General features: G+C 36.3%; 1 protein-coding gene and 1 non-coding gene across 2 annotated transcripts in view; one reads left to right on the top strand and one right to left on the bottom strand.

Annotated features, from left to right (window-relative positions):
• Positions 1 to 19,567, bottom strand: part of TRPM7 (transient receptor potential cation channel subfamily M member 7) — a 128,094-nt gene that overhangs the window by 28,437 nt on the left and 80,090 nt on the right. The window contains exons 20-26 of the mRNA XM_066343993.1: positions 17,451 to 17,579; positions 14,139 to 14,417; positions 6,839 to 7,013; positions 4,926 to 5,052; positions 3,734 to 3,918; positions 2,535 to 2,667; positions 1,284 to 1,999 (exon numbers count right to left, since the gene is read on the bottom strand). Coding sequence (XP_066200090.1) covers positions 1,284 to 1,999; positions 2,535 to 2,667; positions 3,734 to 3,918; positions 4,926 to 5,052; positions 6,839 to 7,013; positions 14,139 to 14,417; positions 17,451 to 17,579 — 1,744 coding nt within the window. The remainder of the gene's footprint in view (positions 1 to 1,283; positions 2,000 to 2,534; positions 2,668 to 3,733; positions 3,919 to 4,925; positions 5,053 to 6,838; positions 7,014 to 14,138; positions 14,418 to 17,450; positions 17,580 to 19,567) is intronic.
• On the top strand, positions 656 to 780 carry LOC136377955 (small nucleolar RNA SNORA51). Its single transcript, XR_010746554.1, has one exon. It is a non-coding gene; the product is annotated as a small nucleolar RNA SNORA51 (small nucleolar RNA).

Below are 19,567 nucleotides of genomic sequence, written 5' to 3'. Positions count from 1 at the left end.
TGCTGTAGCCCCTCCCATCCCCATCAAGGCATAAATGAGAAAGCAATCAATAAACAACTAAAGAAACTAAGGTGCCACAACAAAGAATTGATGCTTCTCATCTCTCTCCCTTCCTGCCTGCCCTCTGTCTCTGTCAAACAAAAACAAAACAAAACAAAACAAAAACTGGGATAGACTTTTTGTTGGAAAAGTTGTTACTATATATCTACTATGAACTCCATGTGGCCTAGCAGTAGAAATGAGCATGCTCAGACTTAGGTAATTTAAAAGGCTAGCTTTAATTTCTAGATTTTACATGGATGTAACATATTCTCTAAATAATTTCTATAATGTTCCATAAATAAATTAGAAAAATTTAAAAAAAGAATCCCTTTGAAGTGCTCTCCTCTTTGGGTATCTAAATGGGTCAACCATAAATACTTACTTTCTAAGTGTAGTTCCATCTTTCACTATTGTCCTAATGAAATTTTTAGTAGTGCACCCTTTCACTCTTAAATGTGTACTAGTTTAGATAAAAAATTATATGGTCACACTATTTATAAGACAAGTCTTTTCTAGTCATTTCTAAACTCCCCTGTACCTTTTTTCTATTATTCCCTAAGTTACTAACACTTAGGAAACACTCAGGTTCTTTCAACAAAAGTTGATCAAATTCTGCCTCCTGGTACTTCCTGCAGGCTGCGTTCTTACACTGACTGCACAGACAGAGGAGGCAGAGTAAACCCCTCCTATATATACACAGCCCTCTGCCTGGTCTGCACTGTACATGGGGGAACATGAAGAAAAAAACCGGTCAAATTCAACAAAAGATCCTCAAATTCAAAGGACAGAGTTCAAATAAGTTTCCCAAACAATTGTTATCACAGAAAACTGTGTCAGATATAAATTCAACCCATTTCTTCCATTTGTGATTCCTTTAAAACAATTTGGAATAACACTCTATTATTAGATCTATACTCCACTTGTCATACAAGTACATTGTTTTATTAATTAGATATTTCTAATCTTTATTTATTTAGTTTTCTAAGAAATTTTATTTATTGATTTTACAGAGAGTGGAGGGATGGGGGAACAAAAAGTAGTTGCTTCACTCAAGCTGTTCATTGGTTGCTTGTCTTATGTGCTGACCAGGCAAGCCCAGGGTTTCAAACCAGTGACCTCGGTGTTCCAGGTTGGTGCTCTATCCACTGTGCCACCCCAGGTCAGGCTAATATTTATTTTTAAGGTAATATAATTAAAAGATAAATAATATTAATATACAAATACCACTTTGCCAAACTTACCCACAAATGCTCCAAATTCTATGTTATCTCCTTCAGCAGCTTTAGAGCAAACAGTTTCTTGATCTTTGGTTACAGTTTCTAAGCGACTTTTGCAACTTGGCTGGGATGGTGTACTAACAAAAAGTTTAGTTGGTGGGGATGACAGATGTGGTATGCTATTAGGTGAACTGCCTAATTTCTGATTTTTACTGAACATTTTTAAGGTTTCTACCGCATGCAGTCTCTGTCGCAGTTCTGGGGGAGAAATGGCACTTGGGAATAAGGCACCACAAGAGGAACCAGCCTCTGGAAAATTAAATTCTTTTCTCTGGGGTATTATAGGTAAATCCTGATCAAATATGTTACAGTGGGAATCTTTTTCATCTTTCATAAAAATATCACTAAGAAAAGGATTATTACTTTCAAGACCACTTTGAGGAAGAGAGGAGCTAACTGTATTTACAACACTGTGCTTCTTCCATACAGAAGGTCTGACAGGACCATCATCAATAAGGTTTTGAGCCAAATGTTTGGAAATGCTCAATTCTCGTGTGATTTCATTGTGAACTTTACTAGCTTCTGAAGCTTTCTGGGCAGTGAGTGTTTTTAATGTATCCACAGTTAAGGCTGAAAGATCTTGCAAATGGCCAATTTGAGAATCCAATGATTGCAGTGATCTTTTTATATAATTGACTCGATCTCCAACTTCTTTCATCTGAATGCACATCTGCTCCACTCTATAGAGAAAAAACATACTTTTTACAAATGTTGAAAATTTGTTTTAGAAAGTTTTTGTAATTTCAATAAATGATCATGGTAAAACAATTTTTACATGCATTCAAACAAGGTAAGATATTAAAGTAAGATGTGGCCATTTATTTATAAAAGGTATACCCTGTATTTAAGGTTAATCCTATTGTCATAAAGTTCAAATTTTCCATTACCATTATCTATACAACATCATATAATTTCAGATAGTAAACTAGATAAAATAAAACCAAATAACAATAATAAGGATAGTTTTACTTTTCTCCGATCAGTAAAAACATTAACTCTTCTCTGGTCTTTGTTAACAAGGGTCAAAAATAACACAGGATTAACTACTGACTTACATGAAATATTAAAAGAACTGACCTGTTTTCTACTATATAATGTAAATGTATTACTAAACTTACTTGACAAGCACAAACTGAACAATGATCATGTATACGACACATAACTATAAGGATCCATTCTGACACATAATCAGCTATAATTAAAGAGCTACTGAACCTTTCAAAAGTGACACGAATTCTCTCTTCATTCCCAGAATTGAATTTATCATCTTTTTCATTAAAATACATCTCAACACACTGCTCTTCAAAATCATGAAGCTTCTTTTGATCTTCTTCTGTTAAAAAAAGTTCTGAGGGAAAAGAAAAAAATCAATCAAGACTATCAATATATCAAATTTTACCTCATGAGTCATGAATTACTCAGGGTTCCTAAGACTAAAACATCAGCTGTAATTTTTAAACATTTTTTACTGCTGTATTTCTAAAGCACTAACAAGTATTTCTATTTTGTTCTTTATTCACAGTGTGATCTCAGTGGAACAGTTTCAGGTACTTCTGTCCTAATTTTCTTTTCCCATACATCACTCTTCCCCATCTACCTTTCTCAGACCGACCTCCCTCACACATCCAGGTAGAGGAAATTAAGAACTGAAATGTTAGAATAAAAAGGGATTATGAAACTTTAAGCAGTTTGATATGGCAATTAGTCTTGTGCAGTGTACAGAATGTACTGAAAGTATTAGTTTCAAAGCAGCCAAAATGGTTTGTAGAACAGCAAGTATTATGGTCTACATTAACATTTTAACAAAAACAAACTGAGATACAATGCTCAAAAAGAAGTTTAATATTAAATTCACTTATTTTTTTAAGCGAGAGAGAGAGAGAAGGAGGGAGAGAAGGACAGACAGGGACAGACAAGCTGGAGGGGAGAGAGATGAGAAGCATCAGTTCTTCATTGCGGCATCTTAGTTGTTCATTGATTGCTTTCTCATATGTGCCCTGACCAGGGGGCTCCAGCAGAGCAAGTGACCCTTGCTTAACCCAGTGACCATGGAGTCATGTCTATGATCCCAACTCAAGCTGGCAACCCTGTGGTTACGCTGGTGAGCCCGTGCTCAAGCCAGCGACCTCGGAGTTTTGAACCTGGGTCTTCAGCATCCCAGTCCAATACTCTATCCACTGAGCCACTGCCTGGTCAGGCCAAAATTCACTTTTATAGATATTATCTTGCACTTAAAATTCTTTTATGTTTAGACGAATTCAACAAAAGCCTTTACAATAACATTAACCAATTAAATCTAAAAAAAATTAATACTTAGCCTTTAGTGTATTCCTGTAAGTGGTAAAATAAAAATATTGGCTTAAAAAACAAACAGAGAACACACCAAAACATTGGCTTTAATATATTTTGCTTACTTGGTCCATTTGAAGTTTTATCTTTTTTTCTTCTTTTACATATGTAGCAAAACAGAGAAACTATATGACTGAGAATGATAAGTGGTGGAGGCAGAACGGGTTTCTCATGGTAAGCCATAATAAAATGATAACGCTGGTACTTCCATACAATATTGGAAATTGCCTTCACTTGTAAATATACATTGCTTGGATACAAAAAACGAAAACAAAACAAAGCTAATTACATTTAAAGTTTTAAATGCTAAACATTTAATTGGAATTCTGTTCTAAACAAGAGTTCAAAAGAGCACCCTACCATATATAAGACTAAAAGGCAAATGAGAAACTGGGAAAAATACATGCAACAAGTACAAGGCACAAGCTTAGTATTCTTGAGGGTCTTAATTACAAACTCCCAGAAAAACAGGCAGAGAGTATCATTTTAAGATTTGAAAATTATATACAAATGACAAAAACATAAGCAAATATTCAATCTTAGTAGTAACAAAATAAGTCCAAACAAAAATAAGAACCTTTTATGTATTATCAAATTAACAACCATTAAAAAGATAATACCCAGTGCTGACAGAAATTTGAGGACATAGACTTAATGCAAAAAGCCCTAAAACTATGTATATTCAATAATTCTGCTACTAGAAAACATTTTAAGAAAATACTTAAGGACTGATAAAAAATTTAACCACAATTTGGTTTGAGGAACAAAATATTATAATCAAATTGAGCAACATAACATTGGGTTTTATTGTCTTTATCATGAATACCACCAGGTAGCCATTAAAAACAAATGAGAGTGATATTTATTAATGTGGGACATAATGTTAAAAACAGTATACAAAATATAAGAATATTATTTTTGAAAATAATAGTTCATATGTAATCATAAAAAATGAAAGATGTACACCAAAATATCAAGAATGAGATTAATGAGTTTATTTGCCTTTTTATTTGTATACTAAATGCATATTCCTTGGCAACCTTATAAAGATCACAAATAAACATTTAAATTTATAAAAGAAACTGCATACTGAAAGTTATTAAAATTTCAAATTTAGAACTCATTTAATTTGAAAAAGCATGCCTTATTTTTAAATTTCGAAGATAACTTCAGTAGTTTAAGCCTCAATAAAATTTTTAGAATTAAAATTTATTTCCTTTAAATTGAGTAGAAATGTATATTAAATAAAATTCTTACTTGAAAAATGCAATAAGAAGATTGACCATAATGATATACTGTACAAAGAGGTAGACTGCTTGAAGAAATGGAGTCAACCATGTCCCAGGACCACAGATTGTAGGGATAACAGAATCATTTGCACACACTTTAGGAAAAAGAAATATATATAAATATCTAGTAATTCACCAGTAACTGCTTCTAATGAGTATTAACGTGTCTTTGTATGAGGAAGTTTTAATTATGTACAAATCTGTTTAACAGATTTTGGCAAAAGTTCTGGGCACGCAGCCATAGGAATACGAACTTAAAAGTATTCCAACACTGAATAATTTTGTGAGCAATGTAGGCATCTGTTCTATCACTCAATCCCAGACAAGGAAATATATTTTCGTGTTATGTCTAACCTTCAAGGCAGGGTTTTACCTTGAGGAAAATTAAGGAGAATAAAATTTCCAGATTCAGCTACACTATAACATTTTTGTAAGAAAAAGAACTGAACCATAAAAAAATATGGTAAACTCACAGTCAATTTACAAACTTAAAGGTTACTGAGTTTATCTTACGTTACAAAAGAGGTGAAGGAGTGGTTTAAGTGTTCGTGAAAGTTCAATGATTACATTTGAACTTATTTTTTTAAACACAGGATTAGATTTTAATTCTTTGCTTTCATTATCCACACCTGAAATGTTTCTGAAACCAGAATATAAGGAGGACTTTTAATATCCAGCATAAAGTTATAAGGGATAAAGTAAAATAAATTTAAGTGAGCAAGGATAAGAATTAAATAATCATGTATTAGTGACAAATTTATATCACTCTTACCAAATTTTATAAATTTATTTCCATTCTACTCAGATTAGTTTATGAAGCATATACCCAAGATAGAAAATGGATACTAAAAAAACTATAATACTTTATAACAACTAAACTAGAGCCACATCAGAAAAAGAGCAGTTAATGAAAACCTGGAAAGTACCCTGAACGAAAAGCCATTAAACACAAAATCTGACCAGGCTGGTAAAAATTCACTGTTTTAACAACATCAATTAGTAACATCTAATGACCACTATCTGGCTGTTCCCTGACCTAATCACCTATAAATACAAGGGTAGGGAACAACACAGGTATGGGGCAAGGGAGGAATCAAGTGAAATAAGATTGGAGAGAGTAAGAGAGAGATCAAGGGAGAGCTAACAAAAATAATGGTTCTACAACCCTGATGTAGAGGTCAGCAGAAGAACATCCCTGAAAGTTGGCTCCATCACCTATGTTCAAAGTTATCTATAGCCTAATTAACTAAAACAAAACAAAACAAAAAATTACCTCATGCAGAGAATGTATTCACGGTTGATTTTTTTAATTCAAGGGTTTATCCAATCCACCACGATTGATCTAAAACTAATCAACACAATCCAAATGCCTTGCCCTGTTTTCAGAGCAACTGAAATTGAAGGCAACTCGAACAGATGAGATGAAATAACAGGTGCAGTGGGGATTTCCCCCCCTTAAAAGTACACTGGAAAACAGTGTCTCTTTCTTCCTGTTGCTAGTTACAGGGGCTCATAACCATAAGGGAAATCTATATGAATCCCATACTCTTAATTACAGAGCAATGGGAAGAAAAAGAACAGATATCCTTAGCTATAAATTCACAAACTTCAACACCACTCTACCTCTGAACTCTGTTACAAGAATAAATGTCTTCTTCTGTAAGCCAGTTTAGGCCACGTTTCCACAATTTTTAACTAAAAAAATTCTAAAATACTTTACTCAATTAATTTTTATGTTTTTTCCTGGGATTAACTAATGTACTATGGAAGGGGTTAGGCTAGTGGTAGTTTGACTTGTGACAGTATGTAATATCACTATAATACTTTTCTGACTCTGAAACAAAATGAATAAAAGATGAATTTTTAAACATAAATTCTTACCATCAATTTCATATGCATAAACTTCACCAAAAATCATCCAGTATGGATGAAAAACTACATCTTTAGCTAGAGTCCAAGATGGTGCTTCACGGGGGTAAAGTATTGCCTTTCTGGGAACACCAAAACTAAGTAATACAAGAGCCATAATCACTACAATGTAGAACATATTGGCCACCTGTTGAAAAATGAATACTGTTAACATACATACGATTTAAATATTGACAATATTCACTAAAAAATCATTTTCCAATATTCTTGTAGATAACTAAAATATTTGAGTTTTTTATTCCTAATACTAGCATTCAGAATAATCTCATTACTACATAGACCTTAACACCCAGGAGATTATGTAAAAATTGATCTGTGAAGCTAGGCAAGTTACGGACATCATTTATATAATGAACCGTTTCATATTTCTGGTTCAAATTGGAGTTTGTGTATCTGGAGTCCATGAAGATTTTAAAGAGGTACAGGCACATGGACAGATTCAGGGAATCAATTTCCAAAAGTGCTCTGTTCCTATACCCAAAGTGCAGACTCTCTTTTCTACCTCCCTTTGCTGTCCTTTATCCTCTTCACCCCAAAAAACAAAGCCAAACAAACAAGTAAACAAAAGGCATTCCTCTCACCCATACTGAACCTTATCAAGATGCTTTGTCCTGGGCTGAAAAAACCTCCTACGAGCTAAACCAACCAAACTGAATCATCAGTATGGGTGTTGAAAACAGTAAGTGATAGCAGTATCTGGTTAGTCTGCAGTCAGGTAGTTTGCAATTCTTTAATTTCAACAAAACTAAAATTACTACATCACCTAATAAATCACTGAAAAATAATTTCTATTGTTAAATCACAATGTGAATTTTGGGATCATTAATCAAGATTTCAAAGAATTAAGTTAAATGCTTTAATAAAATTTTAATTTCTATCTACTTATTTAGCTGCACAGGGCTTAGCTTTTTCCTTTTCTTTTCTTTTTTTTTGAGAGAGGCTGGGAGAGAGACAGGAACATCGAGCTGCTCCTGTGTGTGCCCTGAAGGGAGAAGAGAACTGGCTGGCACCCTCGGCACTCCGGGACAATGCTACAACCAACAGAGCTATCCGGCCAGGGCTCAGTGCTTAGCACTTACATCTAAACAATTGAATGTTGTCTCATTCTAGCAATATATAATATTCATCCACAAATAATAATCTACTGGTGGAAGCCCCATACAGATCAATAGACTACATTAACAATAAACCTACACTTTACTGTGAGCCAACAATTACTGCAGTAATAAATAAACCTATAATTTATTATAACATTTTCATATATTTTTAAAATGAATATGTAGGGAGAATAGGAATGGGAGCCAGGAATGTGAAAGGTAAAGAGGACATAAGTATAGACTGGATAAAATAATGATAAAACATTTATATATAATCACTTAGACTTGATCTTTCATCTTTAAAAGTTTGTCAGATCAAAAGTCTTTCATGCAATCAGAGTCCTAATACACTCCCCCAAGATCCTGTTTTCTTATTTGCAAAATAGTCAGATAAAGCCTTCTTGGAGCGGGTAAGCAGATTACTAAGAAGAATGTATGTTCTCAATAAACAAAAGAAAAGATTTTAAAAGGCAAATAATTCATCAAAACATTATCAATGGCATTTGATATACTCTTTAATCCAAGCAACCACCTGAAATTTTATTTTTTACATTTTTTAGCGGGGGTGGGGGTGGGGGGGGAGACAGACAGGAAGAGAGAAAGATGAGAAGCATCACTTTGTAGTTGTGGCACCTTAGTTGTTCATTGATTGCTTTCTAACACAAGCCCTGGGGGGCTCCAGCCAAGCCAGTGACCCTTGCTCAAGCCAGCAACCATGAGGTCATGTTTATGATCCTATGCAAGTTGGTGACCCTGTGCTCAAGCCAGGGACTTCAGGGTTTCGAACCTGGGTACTCAGCATTCCAGGCCAACACTCTCTCCATTGTGCCACCGCCTGGTCAGGCTGCAATTTTACTTTTTAAAGCCCAAGTCAAAATTCAAAACAAAACCCAAATCTTTACTAAAATATCCTAAAATTATTCAAGGTCTATGGTTGATCCTTCACAGAGCTCTCTGCATTTCAAAGCTTTTCACATATGCCTATCTGAAACCTTCCTTATACTTGATCTAAATTTAATTAATTAAAATATTTGAATATTCTATTTCTTCATATCTAAATTAAGGATTTCTAGTTGGAGGCAGTGGTTAAAATTTAGTGTTCACCATACAATTTTCATTAGTATAATCTATACTAAAGATTTCAACTGTGAGGAATTTTTTTTCCATTTTACTCTTCAATCTTTTCAAGCTGTTTTCTCTCATAAGAAAATTCTCTGCTTGGCCCAACCCAGGTGGCTCAGTGGATAGAGCACCATCCTAGCATGCTGAAGTTGCGGGTTCAATCCCAGTAAGGGCACATATGAGAAGCAACCAATGAGTAAATAAGTAAATGGAACAACCAAGTGGAGTAAGATGATGCTTCTCTCTCTCTCTCTTTCTCCCCCGCCTCCACTTCCTTCCTGTTTCTCAAATCAATGAAAAAAAATTTTTTTAATGTTCTTTAAAAAAAAAATTTACCTGCTCAGGAAAAATTCCTACCTGTTTTCTAAACTCTTTTCGAACACCATATTTTTTTATGAAAGCCTCCATGACAAAATTAGCTACTACCTCTACGATCTTCACAGTACAGTCCACCGTATCTTTCTGTAGCTATCTATCTTCATATGCTTTTCTTATATATCAGATTGTGAGCTTATGAAGATTTGGACCATGTCTTCTACCTTTGCAGTCTCAGCTTAGTATAATGCATAGCATATAATAGATACACAATATAAAAGAATGTTAGGTTACTCTAGGAATATACTATTATAAAATTCATCATCTTTATATATTATTTATTTAAAAATAAACTTTAATGAAGGATTTCTTAAACTTGGCTGTACATACTTTAAGCAGGTAATTAGAACGTTAACTATTTTGAAAGTTTTGAAGGGGGTAGAAAGAGAAGATGGCATCAAGAGAAAACAGATAAAGATGTAATAAATGACTGGCGAAGCAGGTGAAGACATAATCCTGGTGGAAGGTGGATCAAAAGATCACAGATAAAGAAAAAAATGAAGCATGTATTTTCAAGCTGCCTATAACTGGGACAGAACTGGCAGGACTGTGGGGAGTACATTAAAGGCAAGACTCAGACAAACTCAGAGAACCTGCTCTCACCTGGCTTCCTCTACTTCACCCAGCAGCACCTTTATTATGGCTCTCCACTTCCCTACTTCCTACAACCTCCCATTTACTGTACATTACACTGAATTAACCCTATTCCACTAAGTCACTAAACAATATGGTAGGTAATAAAAGCTGGAGCATCTTACACACTAAAAAGTTAGGCTAACACCAATTCTTTTCCAAAAGCCTTAACTCCCCTAAGTTTTTGGAAATACTTTATGAAAAAATAGAAAATATATGAATAATAAGTACTTCTTTGATGTGATAAATAGTAAACCAATAATTTTTTAAAATTTTTCTTTTATTAATTTTTAGAGAGGAGAGAGGAGAAAGAGAGAGAGAGAAGGGGGAGGGAGGAGCAGGAAGCATCAACTCCCATATGTGCCTTGACCAGGCAAGCCCAGGGTTTTGAACCGGCGACCTCAGTGTTCCAGGTCAACGCTTTATCCACTGCACCACCATAGGTCAGATCAACAATAATTCTTAACTAGGGGAGTAGGACACATTATCCTAGAGGGAAATATATAATATGAAAAAGCAAATATAACAATAAAACTTTAGATTAAGAAAATTTAAAAATCTTATTTTCATGATGCAAAGTTTTGCTGATAATCCCATGAGCTAGTCAAGTTACTTGGAAGATAAATTTAATTTAGAAGAAAGTAATTTTCCAAGATTAAGAAATAGGATTTCAGCCTGACCAGGCAGTGGCACAGTGGATAACGCATCAGACTGGGACACGGAGGACCCAGGTTCAAAACCCTGAGGTTTCCAGCTTAAGCTCGGGCTCATAGATGTGACCCTATGGTTGCTAGCTTGAGCCCAAAGGTCGCTGGCTTCAGCCCAAGGTCACTGGCTTGAGTAAGGGGTCACTCGGTCCGCTGTAGCCCCTCAGTCAAGGCACATATGTGAAAACAATCAGTGGACAACTAAGATGCCGCAACAAAGAATTGATGCTTCTCATCTCATCTCTCTCCCTTCCTGTCTGTCCCTCTCTCTGACTCTCTCTCAAAAAGTTAAAAAAAAAAAAAGTTTCAGAAACTTTAGAAATAGATTTTTATATTTAATAAAAGCAGGAAGGTATTTAAGAATTAAGAAACTGTATATATATTATATACCTATTTTGATAAGACTACCATATACATCTATATGTGTGAAGTCTGACACCAATAAATACATGTATTAAAATATGTTGTGAAAAGTGGAAAGTTATACATCAAACTGTTAACAATGGATGTCTCCAGATAATAGTTTGCCTATATTTGCTAAAATATTCTACAATGAATAGTCATTTTAGAATAAGGAAAAAAGCTATTTTTATAAAAGCAATAGCATAATAGAATTTGCTTTTGTCACCAATGAAAACTACAAATTTTGCCCTGGCCGGTTGGCTCAGTGGTAGAGCGTCGGCCTGGCGTGCGGAGGTCCCGGGTTCAATTCCCGGCCAGGGCACACAGGAGAAGCACCCATTTGCTTCTCCACCCCTCCCCCTCTCCTTCCTCTCTGTCTCTCTCTTCCCCTCCCATAGCCAAGGCTCCATTGGAGCAAAGATGGCCCAGGCGCTGGGGATGGCTTTGTGGCCTCTGCCTCAGGCGCTAGACTGGCTCTGGTCGCAACAGAGCGACCCCCCAGATGGGCAGAGCGTCGCCCCCTGGTGGGCATGCCGGGTGGATCCCGGTTGGGCGCATGCGGGAGTCTGTCTGCCTCCCCGTTTCCAGCTTCAGAAAAAAGAAAAAAAAAAGAAAGAAAACTATAAATTTTTATGGCAGAAGTAGGCTCAATGCATTTTAGATTTTTTTTTAGTTCAGTGCATAAAGAACTGCACATTAAACTATTTTCACTTACAAAACAAAAATTGCCAGAATGGGTAAGCCTCTGGGAAAGAACAAAATATTAAGCATACTACATCAGGAAAAGATCATTAGATGATCTAAATGTAACTTTAAAAAGTAGGCTGGATCCATGAAGATAGGAGGAAAGAGGTAACTAAAGTCATAAACTATAATGGTACTTGTTTAGCCGGCATTATCTTGCAAAGTACATTAATAATAGGACATAATTATGTGGTAAGTTGGAGCTGAGACTGAGAAATACTTGTGAGACTTTTCTGGACTGCCCCACTGACTAAAAATCATCGTCAAAATGAACAAGCTGACTAGCTGCTTTCAACATCCATACTTTGAAAACTTACTCTGAAATAAGGAAAGACAAAGAAACATTAACTTATTCCTTTTACGGTATAGAACTCTAAAGCGGGCTGGGGACAGGACTCTTCAATAGTTTCCTCCATATTTTTCTTCTCTAAAGTCCCATTTTTTAGTTTTCTATATAATTCAGGTTACACCTGTTTATTCAATTTGTCTCCTAACTACTCCTTATCATAAAAAAAGTTCTAGACAGGATATTCATTTTTACGCATATCTTCTACAACTTTCAAAGAATAGTTCACACTCTACTAGTTTAATAAACTCCTCCTCGGATTTATCTCTTTCCATGAATCCCTATATCCTCTAAGCATTAACTGACTCAATAAGCCATTCTGATAGCTTACTAATATTTCATATGATTTCTTAAAATACTTTATGTAGGACAGGCACAAAGAGACATGGTTTCACAAAGTCAGAGACAAGATCCTAATACTTGTTTTATGTCTTGCATGGCACTGAAAATATAATAAGCATTAAAAACTATTTGGTGAACAGTAAGTTTTTTTTAAATTTATGATCTGATATAAAAATAAGTAAAAAATCTTAAGACCTAGTAAAACAAATGTTTAACCTTCTTACACATTTTTTCCCCTACTTACAATGGCTTTATCCATCTAACCAACTATTTACTATGAAGAACCTACTGTGTGACAGGCACTGTGATAAGTACTGGAAATATAAAGGTGACCAAAATCAGACACGGTTGCCACTCCAAAGAGTTTATGGCCTAAAGAATATAAATAATCCCATAAGAGTACAATTTAAAATATAGTTAGGCACAGATATTAATATTTTAGAGGAAAGAAACTAGGGTCCCATAAAATTATACAGCAAATAAACTTGATCTAGCTGGAGGAGATAAAAAAAAGCTTCCCTGAAAGGAAATCATGTTGGAGCTGAGATCTGAAGTATAAACCTAAGTGAACTAGTCAGAAAGGCTAAGTGTATGAGTACAGATGAGGGTGATCACTCCAGGGAGAAAGAACATGAACTATGGTACTCTGATGGGGGGCTATGTTAAAGAAAATACAGGAACCCCTGTCTGACTAGAGCACAGATAAAATGTCTAAAATGGTAGAAAAGAGATGAGACTTAAAAGGAAAGCAAGCAAGATGTTACTATTGGAGGAAAGTAGGTTAAGGGCCTACAAGATCTATTTATTTCTTATAATTATTTGTCAATCTACAATGACCTCAAATTACAAGTGGAAGGAAGAAAAGAAGGGAGGGAGGGAGGGAGGGAGGGAGGGAGGGGAGGAGGGAGGGAGGGGAGGAGGAAAACAACAGCCAAACCAGGCAGGGTGTATGGGTTTCATGAAGCACACTGGTCTCTAAGAGTAATGCAAAACCATTAAAAGAATTTTTAAGAAGGGGAAGTGACATGTTCAGATTTGCATTTTCAAAAATAAGAGTATAATTACTCTAGCTATAATGTAGGTTGAAGACACACCGCAGTGGTGTGAGTAAACAGATTACTAGAGTACTGCAGGTGCCAGATGACGACAGATTGGTTGAGGGTGGTGGCAGTAGGATAAAAAGAAATTCAGGTTGGAGATAACAAGTTCCTATCTTTCATTCTGATCTCAAATATTCCACACAGCAAGTTGCATTTAAAGTTTAAAGCATTTCAAGATAAATAAAATGTTGTTTATCCCTAACTATACACATAAAAATATTTTCTTCAAAAGTTAATATTGTTAGGAATGGTTAATTTGAAGTAGAAAGCAAATAAACATGAAAAAACTTTCTCTGGTTCAAGTAAAACTATGTTAATGTTTTTATAACTTTAAGAAATAATTATCATTAAATCAATATGATTATCAGATGCCTCTCAACTTACCATTTTTCCAATCATCATTACATAAGGTCCTGCCTGTTGATTTACAGCTAGAAAATCTAGCAAACGCACATACCAAAATATTATGTTAAGACAGTAAATTAATCTTCCAGCTACAAAAACTTGATTATTATATGCATTTTCAAAGTTCCATTTTGCTCCAAATCTTAGTCCAAATCCAATGAAGAAAGAAATTATGGCAATTGTATCACTGACATTGAAGTAATCACTAAACCACACTTTAATCTTCTGGCTTACTTTCCCAGCTTCAGACATAAAGATCTAAAAGTAAAAAAAAAAAAGACTTTTCTCAGTTTCTTATTGAGACATATAACAGTATTCAGCTATAATATTATAGATTTTTATATATCCTTTGTTATTTGAAAGTATTTTTAAATTGAATTTACTGTACTGTCATTGGTTAACAATATTATATAGGTTTCAGGTGCACAATTCCATTGTACCTCTTCTGTACAATGTATTGTGTGTTCACCCTCAAAGTACCATATTTATTATTATCTTGGCATTTGAAAATGCATTTGATCACCAAAACAATTCAGTAAGATATCAGAAACAGATACTTCCTATCCTCATTCTATTTTTTTTTTTTTGTATTTTTCTGAAGCTGAAAACAGGGAGAGACAGACAGACACCCACATGCGCCCGACCGGGATCCACCTGGCACGCCCACCAGGGGCCAATGCTCTGCCCCTCCGGGGCGTCGCTATGCCGCGACCAGAGCCACTCTAGCGCCTGGGGCAGAGGCCAAGGAGCCATCCCCAGCGCCCCGGCCATCTTTGCTCCAATGGAGCCTTGGCTGCGGGAGGGGAAGAGAGAGACAGAGAGGAAGGAGAGGGGGAGGGGTGGAGAAGCAGATGGGTGCGTCTCCTGTGTGCCCTGGCCGGGAATCGAACCCGGGTCCCCCGCACACCAGGCTGACGCTCTACCGCTGAGCCAACTGGCCAGGGCCCCTATCCTCATTCTATTCACACACACACACACCTCACAAATGACCCACTTCACCAACTAAGCCAGTAGTTCTCAACTTTTCTAATGCCGTGACCCTGCAGTACAGTTCCTCATGTTGCGGTGACCCCAAACCAAAAAATAATTTTGGTGGCTACTTATAACTGTAATTTTGCTACAGTTATGATTCGGAATGTAAATACCTGATATGCATTATGTATTCTCATTGCCTCTCCGTCTCCTAGGCTTCTGTCCTCTGGCGCTTGCTGCACCCGCCCACTGATGACATCAGCAAGCGCCGGACACACGTAATGCACTGCTATGGATGAGCAGCCGCGCTGCTATGAACTGTGGAGCATTCCCCCGCTTCCCCCGCCCCTTAGGCCCCGGACGGATGATGCAATCATGTCTGCGCATGACCGCAGGCATTCAGTTTGGAATGCACGTCCATAACGGCGTGCATTCAAGCTGAATAGAGCTGCTGCAGATGGTAGCGCTGCTGCAGATGGTAGTGCGGGCTTCTCAGTGGCTAAAGCCATCAGAAATATGTATTTTCCGATGGCTTTAGGAGACCCCTGTGTTTTGGTTGTTCGGCCCCCCCCAGGGTCGTAACCCACAGGTTGAGAACTGTTGAACTAAGCTGAAAATCTTGGATTAGAACACAGTTCTCTAAATTGAAATGTGAGATACTTTTGAAAAGTTATTTTGCTTTTCAATAAAACAACACTAGTATATCCTGGTAGGATGTCTTTATTTGATTGAGTAAATAACTCAATCATTTAAATAGTTGTATTTAGCCTGACCAGGCGGTGGCACAGTGGATAGAGCGTCGGACTGGGATGCAGAGGACCCAGGTTCGAGACCCCGAGGTAGCTAGCTTGAGCGTGGGCTCATCTAGTTTGAGCAAAGCTCACCAGCTTGGACCTAAGGTCTCTGGCTCAAGCAAGGGGTTATTTGGTCTACTGTAGCCCCATGGTCAAGACACATATGAGAAAGCAATCAATGAACAACTAAGGTGCCGCAACATGCAACGAAAAACTAATGATTGATGCTTCTCATCTCTCCGTTCCTGTCTGTCTGTCCCTGTCTATCCTTCTCTCTGACTCTCTGTAAAAAACAAACAAATAAATAAATAAATAGTTGTATTTACCTCTTCCTTTGAATATAAAAATTAAAAAAATGTTTGTGGGGAATGGTAAAATATTTACATCTTCAAAATTACAATGTATCACAAATCTGAAAAGTCTCCCTTCCACTCTTCTCCCTGAGCCAATTAAGCCCCTTTTCCACTAGAGGCAATTCCTTTTATTGCAAGCACACCTCATTTCATCACACTTTGCTTTACTGGCTTTATATATAATAAGTGTTGAATTTTTCTTAAATTGACAGCAAGACCCTTCGCCAGCAAAAGGTTATGACTCACTTTGTTGAAGAGATTCCATTTATTATTAGAGTGGGCTGGAATCAAACCAGCAACATCTCCAAGGTATGCCTGTACTATCTAATGAATCCTGTTTCATGAATTTACATTTAAAAGAATTCTTTGCAACTTGCTTTTATCATTTAACAACCTAATTTCTTTAAATATGTTGGTAAAACAACAGATTTCATAAACATGATTTCAGAACCATGGCACTTAAAGAAATTTAAAGTGTGTAATAAGCTATTTAATAATTTAAATTCTGGTGATACCAAAGTGAATGGCAGTACAATGCCTTCTGTTTATTTTTGCAATTACCTATATTTTTTAAAATGTAAACAGAGATATAAAATAATTCAAAATTAAGTAAATGTTATAAAACAACACGTACATAGCTTCTAGTTTGAGTAGAAAGTAAAATACTAGAAGAAAAAAGCATTTTCCCCCCAAATCAGGATGTTAGAAATTAACAATATAAACTGAAAACTGATAGACACAGGGGTCTAAATCAGTATAACAATTCAGTGGGCACTAGAATACATTGAAGCAGGCAGTACAATACAAGAACAAGATTAGAACCTATTTTTAACTTACCTACCTGTTGGCTATATGTATATTTAATACTTTTTGAAGAGTGGCAGAGAGTGTAACTATGAATGCTGAGAAAATATAACAAAAACAGATCTAGGCTATATTTCTGAGATAAAACATTGTCTTTGTAAGTTGTGACAAGGTTAATAACATACTGATCTCTATTCTTTTGCCATGATTTTTAGAACAGCAAAAATACACGTTCTACTATAAAGTCATCACCTACTAAAATTATGATATACATAAAATAACACTCATATACACACCCAAAACAAAATAAATCAAAACATCTTCCATATATATGGTTAAGTTACTGGAAGGAAAAACTAAAGACCTACCTCACGGACTTTCTCAATAGCATAGGTAAAAATATAAGCAATAACAATCCATTCTTGAACTGAAGGTAATCGTTCCATTTGTACAAGAACCACAAATGTATAAAGCATCAGAAATCCTAAGTAAGCCAACTAATAAAAAAGAAAATATGATATGAATAAAATTGATTACAAAACAAAATTTTTTTACTATGAAAGTTTTCAATCATACATAAAAAGAAATTAAATGAGCTCCTATGAACTACTATTTCCCAGCTTCAAACATTAAAATAGCTTTTAGAAGTAATTCTTCAGTGCAGACATTGCATTTATCATTCAAAATGTAAACGATCTCCAGAGAATATATGTGTTTGTTCTAAAACTCTGTTGACTTTTCAGTACTTCCCATAGGATGAATTTTATAATATCAGGATTTAAGTTCTCAATAAGTCTACATAATTCCATTTAACTTATAATATATGTGAAGAATCATAATGTATTAAATTTACTATAGAACTTCACCACCATCATCATCAAGAAACACAAATGAGCTGCCTCTTCCCTTGCCCAATAAAACAGTACTCCTAGGAGAGATGACTGTTACTTTCCTAGCCCCCAGTCACTGAGGTTAAATTCCCAAGAAATGGAAAATGATATGCAAAGCATTTTCCCTAGGAAAGGAAAAACCCTACTTTTGATACTCGTTAAAAAATTAGAGGGAGGTAATGAGGTCTATGCATAATAACATCTAAATAATCATTTCATTTCAAAGGAAAATCTAGACTCATTGACCCTTGAACCATTGTGGCTAAGAATGAATCATCTCATCATTCTCTTTGCTTCTACCAGTCTTAAAACAAGCTACATCTATGATTTTAAGCTATGGCAGGGTAGGGAAGTAAACTGCAATAAATAAAGAGAAATTCCTGTAGCCACCTGGGTTGTCCATTTAAAATATTTTTCCTCTTTTTTTTTTTTTTTTTTTCATTTTTCTGAAGCTGGAAACGGGAAGGCAGTCAGACTCCCGCATGCGCCTGACTGGGATCCACCCAGCATGCCCACCAGGGGGTGATGCTTTGCCCCTCTGGGACATCGCTCTGTTGCATCCAGAGCCATTCTAGCGCCTGAGGCATAGGTCACAAAGCCATCCCCAGCTCCCGCCCAGGCCATCTTTGCTCCAATGGAGCCTTGCTGCGGGAGGGGAAGAGAGAGACAGAGAGGAAGGAGAGGGGGAGGGGTGGAGAAGCAAATGGGCGCCTCTCCTGTGTGCCCTGGCCGGGAATCGAACCCGGGACTCTTGCACGCCAGGCCGACACTCTACTGCTGAGCCAATCGGCCAGGGCCTAAAATATTTTTTTATTTGTTGATTTTAGAGAAAGAGAGGAAGGGAGAGAGAATGAAAAATATCAGTTTGTTGTTCCACTTATTTATTCATTCATTGGTTGATTCTTAAATGTGCCCTGACCAGGGACTGAAATATAACCTTGGCATATTGAGATGATACTCTAACTCAGTAGTCCCCAACCTTTTTTGGGCCACGGACTGGTTTAATGTCAGAAAATATTTTCACAGACTGGCCTTTAAAGTGGGACGGATAAATGTATCACGTGACCGAGACAAGTGTCAAGAGTGAGTCTTAGATGGATGTAACAGAGGGAATCTGGTCATTTTTTAAAAATAAAACATTGTTCAGACTTAAACATAAATAAATAAAATGGAAATAATGTAAGTTATTCTTTCTCTGTGGACCAGTACCAAATGGCCCATGGACCGATACCGGTCCGCGGCCTGGGGGTTGGGGACCACTGCTCCAACCAACTGAGCTACCCAGCCATGGATGGGTTGTTCATTTTTAAAGTCATTCACATGAATGAAATCTAAGAAACCTCCATTTCCATTAGCAGGATCACTATTTGGTAATTGCATTAGGTAATTCAGATGCATATTTTCAACATGTAGCCTGACCAGGCAGTGGTGCAGTAGACGGAGCATCGGCCTGGGATGCTGAAGACCCAGGTTCTAAACCCTGAGGTCACCGGCTTGAGCATGGGATCACACACATGACTCCATGGGTCACTGGCTCAGCTGGAGCCCTCTGGTCAAGGTACAAGCAATCAGTGAACTACTAAGGTGCTGCAACT

Source organism: Saccopteryx leptura, chromosome 6, assembly GCF_036850995.1.
Source record: "Saccopteryx leptura isolate mSacLep1 chromosome 6, mSacLep1_pri_phased_curated, whole genome shotgun sequence".
Classification (NCBI taxonomy): Eukaryota; Metazoa; Chordata; class Mammalia; order Chiroptera; family Emballonuridae; genus Saccopteryx; species Saccopteryx leptura.
This window is presented reverse-complemented; position numbering and strand designations above follow the sequence as displayed.